The following is a 15,979-nucleotide window of genomic DNA, read 5'->3' on the forward strand; positions in this document are numbered from 1 at the left end:
TCTTTTTTTAAGCAATTTTTTTTTTTTTTTTTTTTTTTTTTTTTTTTTTTGGTGCTGTTTAGATATATAGCTGTTAGTGAATTCATTATGTGTATTGGACAAGAACTTTATTTTAACTCGTGTTTCAATCCTTTGCAAAGGCAACCATGAGTGACGAGGGAGAAAAGACCTGTCCTCTCTGTGCTGAGGAGATGGACCCGACAGATCAACAATTGAAACCCTGCAAATGTGGTTATGAGGTTTGTTATTCTTTTTTATTTTTTGATTATTCTATTAAAATGAATCTGAAACTGAACTAACCATTTGTGCTCTATTTTAGCTTACTGATTACAACCTCAAATGTTTTAAATTTTTGTGCTGTCAATTTCTGAAAGTTTTATGCTTAAGTATTGAACTGGTGCCTTGATTCGTCATTTTATCATGCCACCCCATGATCCCCACCATTTCACATGTTGCCCATCCCAGCATAATACTCTGTATATAGGTCATAGGATGTGATGATATATGGTGCTTTAAGATTGTGTTCTTAGACCAGTAAATTTATTCTTTTACTTGTACCTACACTTTTAGATTTAAATCACCATTTTCTTTTACAAGTAGAACTATTATGCTCTGTATTGGGGTTCTGCAGATATGTGTTTGGTGCTGGCATCACATTATGGACATGGCTGAGAAGGATGCGGTGGAGGGCAGGTGTCCAGCATGTCGTACTCCTTATAACAAGGAAAAAATTGTTGGCACGATGCCAAACTGTGAAAAGTAATATTATGAACTGAGGGATTTATGCTAGATATTATCTCATTGACTTTTATGGTTCTGTAAATTTTTTCTTTATCATTCATTGTCTTTGCAGGATTGTGGCTGAGATGAATATGGAGAAAAAGCTGAAGTCACAGAAGACCAAATGTAAAACATCTGATTCAAGGAAGCAACTTAACAATATGCGAGTAATCCAAAGGAATCTTGTCTACATAGTGGGGTTGCCGCTTAATTTAGCAGATGAAGAAGTGCGTACTGTTGTTCATTAACTCTTTGTAAATAATTTTCCACTTGGTTTTCTTCATGACTAAACGCCCTTGATACTTTAAGCAGCTGTTGCAGAGCAAGGAATATTTTGGTAAGTATGGAAGGGTTTTGAAGGTCTCTATATCACGAACAGCAGCTGGCGCTATTCAGCAATTTGCAAATAGTACATGTAGTGTGTAAGTTTTATTCCTGAGGCCTACATTTATTGTTGACTAATTTCCAAATAAAGTGGCAATCTGCTTTTGTCTTTCATTTATTCTGCTATTTGTCTTACTGGTTTCTGCATGCCTATGTTTAAAATAAATCTCAGCGAGTCTTTTTCTTATGAAATGTTTCCTTCGAGCCAGATATATTACCTACACACAAGAGGAGGAAGCAGTTTGCTGTATCCAGTCTGTACATGGATTTCTTTTGGATGGCAGACCTCTAAGGTGATTGCAACCTTTGATTCACAATGTGCTTTTCCCTGTATGATCGTTCACTGATTTGAAATTCCATTTTCCAGAGCATGCTTTGGAACCACAAAATACTGTCATGCATGGCTTAGAAACGTGGTATGACCTCTGAATGAATTTGGGCAAATGAAAACGAATTGTCACCCTGTTTTTTTGGTACACATTTGAAAATAATAATTGAAATATTTTCTGATAGTGAATCTTTTTAATCTTCTTTCCTGCATTTCCTCTAGCCTTGCACAAACCCTGATTGTCTCTACTTGCATGAAATTGGGTCACAAGAAGATAGCTTTACTAAAGATGAAGTGATATCTGCTTACACAAGGTACATGATTTATTCATCCATCTCTTATTATTTTTTCTTTTTCATTTTTAAATTTTGTCACTGTCACCAGATTCTGTTAAATGATATCAGTAAGGGGGGAGAGCACTAGTTTCGGAAGGTGACAAACAGGAGTATTGACAAAAGCCTGATTCTAAAACATAGCATTTGTTTTAAACATTATTTGCACTTTTGACAAGCGCCTTCTTAACAGTTTGATCTCAAGCTGATCTTTGATAAAGACATACCCTAGTCCCTCCATAAGCATAAACTGCCCCTTTTTGGATTTTTATAAACTGGATCCGGCTACAATTGTATTCCATGAACAATTGGTTTTTGATTCCATTAGTATTATCTGCCCCATTCTCATTCTACAGCTTGAAGATGAATGAAAGCATCCATTTTATTTTATTGATAGAGACACTAGTAAAAAAAAAAAAAAGTTGATTTCCAAAATTTGTATTTTGCAACCAAAAACTCTTGGCATTGCATTTATATTAAGCATGGTTGAAAAAATTGCTAGGCGCTCCTCGGGCGCCCGGGGGCACCTAGCGCCTAGGGTTCCTATGTGGTGATTAATCGGCGCTTAGGCGTCCGTGAATTTTTTTATTTTTTAAAAATTTGTTTAATTTTTTTTTTAAAACTGGTAATTATAAACTATTTAATACTTTAATAATTAATACTAAAATATTAAACATTAACCTAAAAAACATCTAGAGTTTGAACAATTTAGGGTTATTTCGCTCAAAATGATGTCGTTTTGAATGAAATAGCTTTTTTTTTTTTTTTTAAAAGAATAATAGCTAATCGGCCGACTAGGTGGCTTAGTCGGTGCCTAGAAGGCCTAGTTGGCGCCTAGGCGGTCGGCGCCTAAGCGACCTAGTCGACTGGCTGCCTAGACCACCGAGTATGGTGATATGCTAGGCGGGCAGCCCGCGCCTAGGCGGGATTTTGGCAACATTGATATGAAGCAATGGAGTTAATTCCAACAAAGTTCCTGTGACTCTTAGCTTTGGACTATCAAAATCTTTCCACATTTGGACCTCCTGTTACTCTGTTAGTCCACCGTTCGTCAGCTTGAAAAGAAGCAAGCAATCTGTGAATATCTTCCTAAACTCACCCAACATGTTATGCCCCTTTGTCCCACAGTCTTGGCATCTCTGTTGGCTCCGTGCCTATTCAAGAACTCCATAACTTATCTTCTTTCTCCCAAGTCTTTTCCCTCGGACTCTCCTTGGCGGAGTCAGTTGATACCTTGTTGCCTTTTTCCTGAAGCTCCAAAAAGCCACCTTGGTACTAAACCCTCCAAGCCCACGCGAGTCGCAACATCTCATTATGTTTCCAAATTGGGCTCATGTACTTGCCCTCCTTGGTGGTGGTGTTATGGAAATTTTTCCATTTTGAAAGATTTGTTCTCTCGCCTTGAGTGAGATGGACGAGGGGAATGAGAAGGTGAAGGTGCCGTGTTCAAAGATGAAGTGCTAGATGGGAATTGGATATATAGAGTTGGAGAAACGTAGTGAGAGGCACCGGAAACCACTTGTGGCAGATGCTATGCTGTGGAGGGGTATTTTTGTCCAAACAAGTCTATTTTTTTCCCAACAAGCATGGGATTTAAATCCTTAGGAGTTCATTAGGAATTCCAATTCCACAAAATGGAGGAAGTTGAAATTCTTTCCTCTAACCAAACAGTGGAACTCTCACCTTTTGGAATTAGCGAGGAAAATAATTGCAATTCCCCTAACCAAACGCCCTATAAAGAGTTTTTTCCACTTTTGGTCCTTTGAATTTTGTGCTATTGTCACCTATAGTCCTCGACTATCATTTTTTCCATTATTAGTCATCAACTACTCAACTTTAAAATCTTTTACCACTTTTAGTCCTTTTAGCGAGTTTTCTAGCCAAATAAATGTTCATTGACTTTTGTGGCATTTCCACCTATAGTTATCAACTATCATTTTTCTTTTTAAAATTTTATTATTACTATTAGTCCATATTGACTTATTTATTTTTTTTAATTTTTTATTTTACCGTCTACTTCTAGTCCTTCCGGCAAGTTATCTGGTGGAAATGCCCCAAAAGTCGAAGGATAAAATATGTAAAAAACTCTTTCCTTAGATGTGACTCTGACCAACTTATTAAAGCACCATTTAGAAAGACGCTAATTCAATAAGTGCTAATAAGGATGCTTGCACTGCCTTGCATTTTATATTTGCTCACAATAAGTTATTTGCTCGTTTCCTAAAGTTATTACTTAAATAAAATTTATAACATACACTTGATTAAAAAATAAATAAATAAATTTTTGGGACCAATGTTCTCTTTGTAATAGTTTGTATCAATTTGATTAAGAATAGTTTGATAGAGCTAGGAGATTAAGAAATGGAAGTATGAACAAAAACTATAAATATGGTAGATTTGAGTTCTAAATCGAAAGAATGAGGGAAAAGTTAGATAGCAGGCAACAAGTTATTAAATCTAAAATTAACTAAATTGTGAGTTATTTTTACTACATCTGAAAAATCTAATGTCTTTTATAAATTTTAGTTAAAAAGAACAATTTTAAGAAAAAGAAACCATTTTGATCAAATGCAGAGCCTCAAGTCCATTTTGCTTGAGAAGTGAAGGGCTCCTTGATGCCCCTCATTTAACATGCCTCCATAGTGCTGTTGTTTAATTAGTTGGTTGCATCACTTGAGAAGTGAAAATGTGAAATGTTCCTTCTTAACTGTCTTCCCTGTTGCTATTGTTTAATACACTGGTAGCATTCTATTAATGCTACACATGATGTTGCATTTACAGAATCCTACAAAGTGTTGCTTAATATATAAGTGACTCTAGTTCATGTTAGCTAAATGTGTCATTGCATCTCATTCTTGAATGTGAAATACACAGTTTATTAACTGTCTAAATGCACCACATGCAAGCAAAAACTTTTCTTATTTACCATATTTTGGAAAATTGCTGTACACAGAATATTATTATAGCCCAGGCTTTCTTAGTTTCTAGATGAACATCATGGTTATGTGGGTGCACTTGAAGGTTTTAGTTTATGCATCATAATTGATTCATCCAGTGCTACTTATATGTGGTTTCCGTTTTAATTCGCGATTATCATTTAGTATGTGCATATCAAAATGAAAAAAGCTTTGTTCTAGCATTTTACAGCTGTTTATTGGGTAGCTTTACTAACTTGAATTGTTATTATAAAGGAGTAGAGTTCAACAAATTACGGGTGCTACAAATTGTGTACAGCGGCGGTCAGGGACTCTTTTACCACCACCAGCTGATGATTATTGCCATAATGGCTCTGCTGCTTTGGCAGGGAAACCTATTAGTAAAAGTCTAAATGTAAGATTTTCTATTTTCATATGCTTCATTTTATTACTCTTTGTTTTTAAGGCAAGAGGTAGGACAGCATAAAGATGGAAAACCAAATATTTGGTCCTAATTATTGAAGCATTTCATCATATTATGAGAGCTTTGTTTCAATATTCTGGCATCGTGTTTGCATAATTTAGGATATACTCCATTCTCTATTTTGGCACACACTTTGGCTGCCGATTTGATCTAGTGTTGTTAATTCTGATGCACGCTTATCTCTGTCAGTCTGTTGAATACATAATGTTGTCACCTTTTATACAGATTTCAGCTACAAGTGCCAGAGTTTCTCCCCCAAATAGTAGCTCTGGTAGATCTGCTGCTCTTCCAGCTGGAGCTCTATGGTACATTGTCCTATGAGTTTTCTTTTTGTTGTTTATTTCCATTTAGCATATATATATATAATATGCATAAATGTATACATTTTCTAGGGGAACCCGTCCCTCTAATAGCCAACCACCATCTGCAAGTTTACCATGCTCAAATGGATCTCTCAGAGCAAAGCCTGACAAGTGTAGCGATGCAGTGAAATTCTCCACAGCAGTTGGAAAGAGCTCATTTTTGAATGCTGATCCAGGAAAGCAGCTAATCTGTGGTGAAGAAAGCAGCAACAATCAAGATAAAAGCAAAATAAAGATTTCACTACCTGCAAACCAGTATGCTGGTGCAGATCAAGCCTATGTTACTGAGACCCTTGGCACACATGTACTTCCTTCTTGTTCATCTGTGAACAGTCAGTTTCATGGTCACCCTGCTTCTAAGGAAAAAGATGGACATTCAATTAAACCATCAAATCCTACAAGTTCTTTTGACCACTCTATGAAGTCTAACCGACCTGGTTCTCAAAAGGATTCAGATGACACAGCCAAAATTGACACTCAGATATTATGCCCAGATATGTCGTCATTAAGTATTGATAGACTTCAAAAGTCGCGACAGAGTTTTACTGATCAATCAAGGGAGCCATTGAGTTCCCAGATAGAAAGCAAAGTTGCAGTGTACTCTGATGAGAGTCACATAACAAGTGATACATCTGATTCGAGACTGGATTTGCAAACTTCATTTATACAGGATGTTACTTGTGGAAATGGAGATAATTCTTTATCTGCTTATGACCAAAGGCCTAGGGAACCAGAATCAAGTACTGACAGAAGCCACAATCCAAATTCATCAGAGTCTTTTCATTCTTCAACTCAGTGTCTTCTACTGTCTGACAATGTTGGATCTATTAAATCTGATATGCAAATTGTAGGGAAGTTTGACTCAATATTACCGTCTTCAGGTATACAAGGGATCTCTGATGGATATCGGGATGACATAGCTACCTGTAAAACTGCTTTGGAAAGCACCGATAGAAGTTGCTTCTCATTGTCTAATGTAGATCAGAGGAAGGAAATGAAAAGCTTTGAAGGTGGACTTACAGGTGCTAGCCGCAATATCATAGAAGATATGGAAGAAAGTAGTATAATATCAAATATTTTGTCATTAGATTTTGATCCATGGAGTGAGCCATTAACTTCGCCTCAGAACTTGGTCAAGTTGTTAGGGGATACTGATAAAAAACCACCACTAAGCTCATTCAAGCTACACAGCAGTAATCAGTCAAGATTCTCCTTTGCAAGAGAGGAGGAACCTATAAGTCAAACAATTGATTTGGAACCATCTCTTTGTTATATTGAGCAAGGTTTTAATAATTGTCCCAGCCACAATTTCTCCACTAGCAGAGGCTTTCAACCAGATAATCTTGCCAGTCGGCGTGGTTTCTCTCTAGTAAATAAGGACTCTAATAGTTTTTCCAACAGTTACCTTTCTCTCTCTAACCACAAATCATCAGGCAAGTTACATACTCTTCAGTTTGTTGTATGTTATTGTTTTGCGTGGATCTGTTGGGGTGGGGGGCTTGAATTACATTATTTGTTAGTTTGATGTGCTTTTAAATCCCATTCTTTCTCTGAAATCTTGAATCAGTCTCAAGATCTGAGATGTCAGCCCCACCAGGATTTTCAGCAACTAGCAGAGCTCCACCGCCAATCTTTATGTCTCATAATAGAATGGAGAATAATTTTGACTCTCTCCCTGGTTAGTTTACTAAACTTGGTTACACTTGCATTTGTTCTTTTTGTTTGTGAAACACTGCTACTACCTAGAGGTGTATGCATATCCTACTGGGATTTTAAATTCTTGAAAACAAAAACTATAGAAATTTGATTATCTTTCTTTCTTGTTCAATTTTATGACCACATTCTTCTTAGTAGGGAACTACTCACTTCAAACTCCTATGTTGAGGAATCAATATCAGGCTCCACCAACTGGAAATATGGTCTGCAATGAGGATGATATTGAGTTTATAGATCCTGCAATTTTGGCAGTGCATAAAGGGAACGTTCCAAGTGGCTCTAATGCCTCAGGCTTAAATGTGACTTCAGGCTTTCCTCTGCAACTGAGCACTTCTGAAAATGAGGGAAGACTTCATTTTTTAATGCAAAGATCACTTTCTCCACTTAAGAACCAGAGATTTCCTGATACTGGGGACAGTTTTTCTGCCTTTGGTGATGCTTATAGAATTCCTTCTGGGATTTTGGAGCAAACTCTCTCCAGTAATCTCTCCGCATTTTCATCAGTCAGTGTTCCTGAATCTAGGAGCTCTGTTATGTCAAATGGCAACTGGGACATCTGGAACAGGATTAATGGTCAAAATGATTTGGGTGTATCTGAGCTCCTTCAAACAGAAAGGCTGGGTCTTAACAAGCTCTATACTGGATATGAGGATTCTAAGTTTGGTATGACTAATTCAGGCAATTTATATAGAACTTATGGGTTCTAAGGTGCTTGAGAGAGGCTTTTTGGTTGGGCTAGCAACAGAAAGGATGAAATAATCATGGCGTGAACAATAGGATTGCTAAGACAACCTGACCTTTCCATGCTCAGGATGTTTCAATTGCCATTTGTAACACAACCCGCTGATTTTGGCTACTTCATAGACTTGCATCCAAAGATGGGAAGACTGATTTGTGAGTGCCTGAATGACCTATACTTCAAGTTTGGTAAAGAATCTAGCCTTTTGAAAAAGGTTGGTCAGAGGTCAGCATTAAGCTTGTGACTTTACTCTCTAGTAGTATTTTCACTTGGTGGTGCATATTTGTTATTTTATACTTGCTTTCGACTGTTTGAGGCCTGGGAAGTTGAGAAGAAGATTAGTCTTTGTAATGATGGAAAGATGTTTCACATATACTAATCAACAGACATGAAAGGGGTTGGAACTATCGATGGTTAGGTTCACTTGACATTGAGGTTACAAAGGACTTCTGAAATTGTGCTTATTCCTTTCCAATTTGTACTGTTTTTGAGTCCCGAGGAAGAGGAAACAACTTGCAAATGACTGTACACACTGATTTCAACCATAATCTTCTGACAAAAGATTACCCAGGCGAAAGAAGCTGAAGTCGAGGCTCAATAAGGTTTTATGCAGGATGCTAAAGAGGGTTGGATTTCATCTGCTGTTATCTGGTCATGCTGAGAACCGGGACACATTGCTAAACATCAGTTATGGCAAAAATGGGTTCGGGAGGAACCAGTTTGTCATTTTGATAGAGATTGTTTAGGTCACTATACAAACCCGAGCCAAAATTGATGAGATTGAAAACTCTTCATACTATATATAGCATATAGCATGTTCAATATGATGTCTGCTGTGAAAAGTTTGAATAGATATTATAATGATATATAGTAAAATGGTTGAACAATACCAGTGTGCAATGGTTGCTGATATTACTTTCCCTTGGCAAATGCCACCAGCATATGAATATGGGAGAATTGCACATTTCTTTTGAGTTATTAGGTAATAGTGAATTTAGTTTCTATGTTTCGATTATACTCCCATTAAATTAGTAGAAAATTTAAAAACTAAAAAATAAAAATCATGGAGGTTAGTGGTCTATGCTTACAACTCGATGACTAAGGTGACAACACTTATAAAACAAGAATTTAATTGTGTAAGTAGCATTGAATTGCTGTAGATGAATCTTTGGCATCTATATACACCCCCAGGTCTGTGCTATGTCACATCGAGACCTATTATTGCAATTGAAATTTAATCTTGATATTTCATTTGGCTATCATTGTTGCTCTACAATGCATATAATGCTCTGAATTTACAAAAGCTGTATGTGATCAATCAACAGTAATTGTACAAAAGAGTCACAATCTACCGCAATCAATAGGTCAATAGAAGACGTTAGGCTATTGTGTTGGCCTGACCTGGCAATAGTATTCCGCAGGTGTATTTGTTGATGCATTGGGGTACGCGAAGCAAAGATTCAGGGATGTCACCTTGGGAGCTGTCATGGGAGAAGTTGAAACAGCAACAGACTTGGTGGTAGCTGGAGTTGAGAATCCTGATGATGCTGCCGACAACATTGCTACCATGTTTGTAGTGCTAATGTGACCATGTCTTTGGCTCCCCCAGTTTAGCGGTCCTTGTGAAGAACACATCTCCATCCTTCTCTCACTTGCCATTTGCTGCCAATCGTTAAGCACATAGCCTAAGATTAGATTAGACTAGACTTTCACAACAAAAGTAAACTCACCGAAAATAATATGAGTGTGTTTTATTCATGGGTTTACATACTAGAAATGAGAATTAAAATTATAATGTTTGGTTGATAACTTTTTAAAACACAACTATGAAATTTGATTATTCCTTAATTTAAAAACTCATTCCCTAATTAAATATGGGTATCTTTCTATCTTATTGGTTATCTGAGTTTTAAGTTTAGATTAGTGCTTTTAGATATTTGTTTTGATATTTTTTTTATATTCATATTGGTGCTTTTGGATGTTATTATATTAGGATCAATTGTCTTAATTTTTTATTTTTATATTTTTAAAATCTTTATTTTCATTATAGGGTCATACATAATCACACATCAATATTAGTAATCATTCCAATTCCACGGCAAATTTTAATGTGGACCATGGTCCAAAACAATGCCGTTTCTTTTAATGAAAAGAAACAGAACCCGTTCTGTGTAATTAGCTTTACTTGTATAATATATTCAGTATCATTTTATATACATTATAGTTTCATTTCAGCACAATTATAGTTTCATTCGACATTTATACATACAGTAGTCTTATTACAGTAAGACATGTTACTAAATTTCATTTTATACACACTATAATCTTATTACAACACAACTAAATTATAATTTTAATTCAACTATGGTTTTATTAGACATTATAGACTCAAATATGTGAAACTGTTATTTAGTTTCATTTTATATACACTGTGTGAGACATGTTATTCAATTTTATTTTATACATACTGCAGTTTCATTTCAACACAACTAAAGTATCATTTCAATTCAATTATAGTTTCATTTGATAATATAAACACAATATGCGACACAGTTTTATTTTAGATACACTCTAGTTTCATTTTGTTATGAACACACAAAAAATATGAGATTTGTTAAAATGTAACGGTTTTTTTTTTTTTTTTTTTTTTACTTAAAAAAACGGCGCCGTTTTCGGACCATGGTCCACAAAGCTCTGTCGACCATGGTTCACAGTATAACAAGCGCAATTCCACCCTATTACCAAATATCCAAAATACTTTTACCAAAACCCGTTACCATTATCAAGTATTTGATTCTTATTCCCTCGTGCGAACCAAACACACCCTAAGTGTATTTCAAGAAAGTAAAACTTCTGTCACATGTCCAAATTTTATTGGACTAATAAATGAAATGAATAAAAACTATAGCTCATTTGTTTTTCAAAACCAATCACAGATTCACAGTATGTCATATCAATAAAGAATAGCGTGAGCGTACTGGTAATATTACTCATTGGTAATATTACTATTAAACTCGCAGCACAAGAGACAGTTGATTTAAAAACAAGTCTCTGCTTGGGAAAGAATATGCAGTGAAAGTATAAAACAACCCAAAGGTAAGCAATTTTATTCTCAAGAATAGTCCACAGCTTACCTCGGATTTAGGATAGACATTTGAATAGACTCCAGTGCACAGTTGAGGTTGTTCAGATGGTATCAATCTTGCATTGAGATCTGGACTAACAATTTTTGTTTCGCCAGATTTATCCATCTGTCATTGAAGACCGTAAAAGAAATCAATGACTCTAGCTACCGGAAAATGATGCAAATACATGAATAATTCATGGGGAGTATTATGTAGACATATAGTTTGGAATATACATCTGATGTTCCTGAATGGAGCATGTGGTACTGGAGATTTCCTGTGTTCCTGTTTTCTTTAGGAGAAGAGGTTATAATCCCCAAGTTCAAATCAAGATCATGCTGGCTACCTGCATTATTGGGCCAAGACAACTCATAAGTGCAGAGTTTCATGTACTCGTATTATTGTACTCCAGTAATTAAGGTCTTGCAGTTAGATAAAATATGATGATTGATGAATGTAGGCAGGCATATACCTTCATTTAGTGGGTCAGAGAGTGTTTGCCCATCATATGTATTGGGGTCAAAGTTAGTAACAGCCTCCCTCCCATTAAATTTGATAGCTGCCTTATCATAAGCCCTGATTTGCAGAAAACAAAAAGGGAATATTGGTTGAATGATGCATAATTGAGGGTAGTATTCAAATTATCAGAGAGAGGACAATATATGATCTTTTGGCATTAGGACCTTGCAGCTTCTACTTCACTGTCGAATAGCCCAAGATAAATATACCTGCAATGCAGCATTCCAATCCCTTTTATGAATACTGGGTTCCCAATTATTTCTTCTTCAATAGATTTGTCAGGGTTCAACCCAACTAGCTTTTTAAAATTTTTAACTACACTGATACTGACAATCAACCATAGATTTTAAGTTGCTTACTTTTTGCCTAGGAGCTGCCCCATCCGAGCCTCCCATCTGCCACATTTATGCAGTGTCACTCCTCTGAATTTGGAGGTCCCTCTTGAGAAACCAGTGCTCTGGCGGCGCAGCATATGTACAAATTCTTCTTTATTCAGACTTTTCATCTGCAGTAAAAGCACAAATTTCACAACCCTTACCAGAAAACTCAATAGATTCATATGAAACAAATATCATTTCCAACAGTAAGTTCAATTAGGTGACTATGCAGTATGCACCAATGATCTGAAAAAATTCATGTGAAAAAAAATATCATTTCTAACCTGTTTCATTCCATCCTTATATTCACTTATACTGAAATTTATGTCAGCATCAACTCCCCGGAATTTAAGTGCTGCTAGATCATATGCTCTGTAACATAAAGATTAAGAAATTTCAGGGAAGTACTACTATGAAACTGGAGATTGAAAAGCATAACAAATCAATCAATCAATTTACCTAGCTGCAGCATAAGCAGTGTCAAATCCACCTATCACAACCCAACACAATAAAACCATCAAAAAAATTTCCCAATTTAGAAATTCAGTACAAAGTGCCAAAAAAAGGCGAAGGAAATTAACCCAAAATGAAGAGTAGTTAAAGTTAGCTCTCTCCATACCCAAATATACTTGTTTGCCGGAGTCCCTGCATCAATTAATATGTATATAAATAAGTACTCCTTAACAAATAGAAGCTCAAATTTACAGGATAACTAAAATTAGTATATATGATTCTATACAAACGCATAATATCATCAGTATGAATCCAATAATTAAAAATCGCTAACCAGATATGCGATTCCCATCTACCGGTTCTTCTGTAGAAAGTGACTCCTCTATACTGTGAGCTCCGAGACCTCGGCCCTCTCCGGCTCTTTTTCACCTTTTGCGGCTGAGGCGGCGGCGGCGGCTGCTGCTGCTGTTGCTGTACCCTTCCGACCTCTACTTGACAAAAAGAGAGATTCACCTCCCTGTCAGGCTGCCCGGATGCTTCGCTCCGGTTCAATTCGCCGTCGCTTACCGGGAACAGCTGCCGCGTCACGAAAACCGGACGAGTCACCGGCCGATTCTCGTAACCGTCATCGTTTCCTCTCCCGGCTTTGAGGATCTCAAAATTTAAGGAAAACACGTCGCGGCCGCGCGTGGAGCAGGTGTCTTCCACACCGGCATTGCCGGATACCTTGGCATTCATCTGCGACGAGTGCGAGCTCGTCGTCCCGGATTCATCGGCTCTGGAACCTTCCCGAAGCCTCTCATATGCACTCTCGTCGCAGTGCAATACACTCAAATTGAGATCTAACATCACTACTCTCAACTCTCAACTCCGTAAATATTAATCCACACACAGCGATCAAACCGAATATATATATACGCACGTATACACACGTATATCTGTATATACAACCGTTAGCTTAAGCGTTAAGTATATATGGATCGATCAAAGAATCTTTTCCAGTTTCAACTGTGTAACAAAAGAAAGCGGAAGAATCGGATGAGAGAAACGGAGAAAAACTTGAACCTCTATAGACGCCGATGATCGGAATTTTCATATGCTTAAACGCACGATGAACTGTATCGGAAAAATATCTTGTCCTCTCCTCCTGATCATCGGACTATAATATATGTTATATAGATATAGGTATAGATATAGATATAGAGAGAGAGAGGGTAGGAGGAGCTGAAATGCGTACAGGAATCATCGCCGACTGTATGATACCATGAAGAAAACGTAGGAGATTTTTATTTTTATTTAAACTTTTAACTTTTTATTGGGGAAGACATTGGCCAATTTGGTAACATAGTTAATTTATTAATTAATTTTAATTTAATTGACAATTATTAGTTATTTGACTTAATTAAACAATCAATATAAGTGTTATTAATTAACTTTTTGTAACAATTTATTATTGTAAAACGTTAAAATTTAAAAAGTTGTTCAAAACAATTTTTTTTAAAAGTTTTTTAAGAAAATCATTTTGTATGTGCTTAATTGTTAGCGAACATTTAATTTACCAAATATCTTTTTACAATCACGTAATGCTATCAACTAACCAAACTCACTAACTCAATCCGCTAATAACTATTTATCAAATACCCTCATTATAGTCGAACGACATAACTGTGGCTCTTTACAATATTATATTGTAACAGAATCATTAGTAAAACAAATAATGTTTGATTTTTACCACACAATATTATTAGTTTCACGAGTTTTATTACACGCTTCTCAATGAAATATTATTTTTATATTTATAAATTAATAATAAATTGGTCGATTTCACCGGCTGAATTAAATTCAAAATTTTAAATACTTATGGTTCTATAAAATAAAAATAAAAATGCGTGGTGTAGGCAGTTGCGTATTTCCTTTGGTTTTGCGTGGGTCCACTCAAGATTTATATATTGTTTTCTTCTCTATTATTCTAAAATTGGTTTTCAAGTTTTAATAGAAAAATTCTACATATGGTAAGTTTTAGTTAAGAAATATGCATGTGAGAGTTTATTATCGAAATGTTCTCTCGACTATTGTAAAATTATCAATTTAATCCTCGATAATTATTTGTGTTCAATTAAGTTCTTCGATTTTGAAAATTTTAACCAATTTGGTCTTCCGTTTATTTTGACGTTAAAATCGGGACCAAATTAATAATTTTGCTATAGTCAATGGACCAAATTGATAATTTTGTTATAATCAAGGAACCAAATTGGTAATTAATTTTTTACTGAAATGGTCCCTTGACTATAGCAAAATTACGAATTTGGTCCCTTGACTATAGCAAAAATTATCAATTTGGTCCCGATTTTAACGGCAAAATAAACGGAGGACCAAATTGGTTAAAATTTTCAAAGTCGAGGGATTTAATTGGGCACAAAAAATTATCGATGACCAAATTGGTAATTTTGCAATAGTTGAGGGACCATTTTGGTAATAAACTCTGCATGTGATAAAGATAAAAAATTTGTAACTAGAATTTTGTAAGTAATATAAGTTGTGAATATAGACTTGTTCATATATTTAGAATATTTTAAATAATTATTTAAAATATTATAAATAATTTTCTAAAATTATTTTTTAATTAATTTTAGCACCATACCAAATAATTATTGAAAACTTTTAAAGTGCTAATCAACACATATTTGATTTTTACACCGCAAATAACCTAAAATGAACAGAAAAAGTTGAGTTTGTATCGGATACTATGGAAGTAGTGTCTCCATAATATTCTATACAAACCTAAAACTTCTTTCAAACTTTACGATAGAAATACCGTAGATTTTCTCTACTATTCGCGCAAGAAAAAATCGCAACAATTTCTAGTCACATAATTATTTGGGAATTACTTGTAAGTTGTTTGATTCTTAAAGGTTTAGGCCTACAAACATGTTATACAGTTTTGGAATTTTACTTAAGGGAAAATGACACTTTTTCCTCCTAAGTTATGTGCATATAGCACTTTTTCCCCCTAAGTTATTAAAGTGGCAGTTTTTCCTCCTCATTTATTTTAAAAGTAGTAGTTTTTCCCCTGAAATGTTAAATTGACATTTTTTCCCTTAAAAATAACTATTTCATTTTTTTTTATTCTCCAAACAACTATATTACTAATATGCATGGAAGATTACGGTTCGATACGAACCTAATCGAACACCGTAGCAATTGCACTTAAAAAATATGGACGGTTACGGTTACAATTCAAAACCGAAAAAATAAAATAAAATAATTGTTAAATTTAGACTATTTTTAAATAAGAAATAAAATTATAAAAATAAATAAATAAGTTTTGATTGGCGGTTCAAAATCGAAATTGGAACCGAACCGTACTGATTTATCAAATAAGTGTTTGATCATTTTCACTATATATGACTGTGGTTCAGTTCCGGTTTACGTTTCAACAATTATTTAATTTTATTTTTTCGGTTC

General features: G+C 35.2%; 2 protein-coding genes across 6 annotated transcripts in view; one reads left to right on the top strand and one right to left on the bottom strand.

The window, feature by feature from the left end:
- Positions 1–8,952, top strand: part of LOC116004519 — a 10,592-nt gene extending 1,640 nt beyond the window's left edge. For 2 of the 4 annotated variants that reach the window (XM_031244598.1, XM_031244599.1), the window contains exons 2-13: positions 141–239; positions 632–759; positions 854–1,007; positions 1,093–1,202; positions 1,374–1,457; positions 1,532–1,580; positions 1,715–1,806; positions 5,016–5,154; positions 5,449–5,528; positions 5,616–7,018; positions 7,153–7,263; positions 7,437–8,952. In XM_031244598.1, the coding sequence (XP_031100458.1) occupies positions 147–239; positions 632–759; positions 854–1,007; positions 1,093–1,202; positions 1,374–1,457; positions 1,532–1,580; positions 1,715–1,806; positions 5,016–5,154; positions 5,449–5,528; positions 5,616–7,018; positions 7,153–7,263; positions 7,437–8,008 (3,015 nt within the window). In that variant the 5' untranslated portion in view covers positions 141–146 and the 3' untranslated portion in view covers positions 8,009–8,952. Of the gene's footprint in view, positions 1–140; positions 240–631; positions 760–853; positions 1,008–1,092; positions 1,203–1,373; positions 1,458–1,531; positions 1,581–1,714; positions 1,807–5,015; positions 5,155–5,448; positions 5,529–5,615; positions 7,019–7,152; positions 7,264–7,436 lie in introns of those variants that run through there. The other 2 variants (XM_031244600.1, XM_031244601.1) reach the window with 2 other exon arrangements.
- Positions 8,953–9,158: 206 nt separating this feature from the next.
- Positions 9,159–13,773, bottom strand: LOC116004520 (APETALA2-like protein 3). Of its 2 annotated transcripts, XM_031244602.1 has the most exons (10): positions 12,849–13,772; positions 12,681–12,706; positions 12,521–12,551; positions 12,346–12,433; positions 12,044–12,189; positions 11,849–11,893; positions 11,638–11,741; positions 11,402–11,511; positions 11,175–11,291; positions 9,159–9,702 (listed from the first exon to the last, which is right to left on the bottom strand). In XM_031244602.1, the coding sequence occupies exons 1-10, from the start codon at positions 13,361–13,363 to the stop codon at positions 9,424–9,426; spliced, it is 1,461 nt and encodes a 486-aa protein (XP_031100462.1). In that variant the 5' UTR covers positions 13,364–13,772; the 3' UTR covers positions 9,159–9,423. The 2 variants fall into 2 exon arrangements, with proteins under 2 accessions (XP_031100462.1, XP_031100463.1); XM_031244603.1 differs by lacking the exon at positions 11,849–11,893 and having other exon boundaries at positions 12,849–13,773.
- Positions 13,774–15,979: the final 2,206 nt, after the last annotated feature.

The sequence above is a fragment of the Ipomoea triloba genome, chromosome 14, assembly GCF_003576645.1.
Source record: "Ipomoea triloba cultivar NCNSP0323 chromosome 14, ASM357664v1".
NCBI classification, from domain to species: Eukaryota; Viridiplantae; Streptophyta; class Magnoliopsida; order Solanales; family Convolvulaceae; genus Ipomoea; species Ipomoea triloba.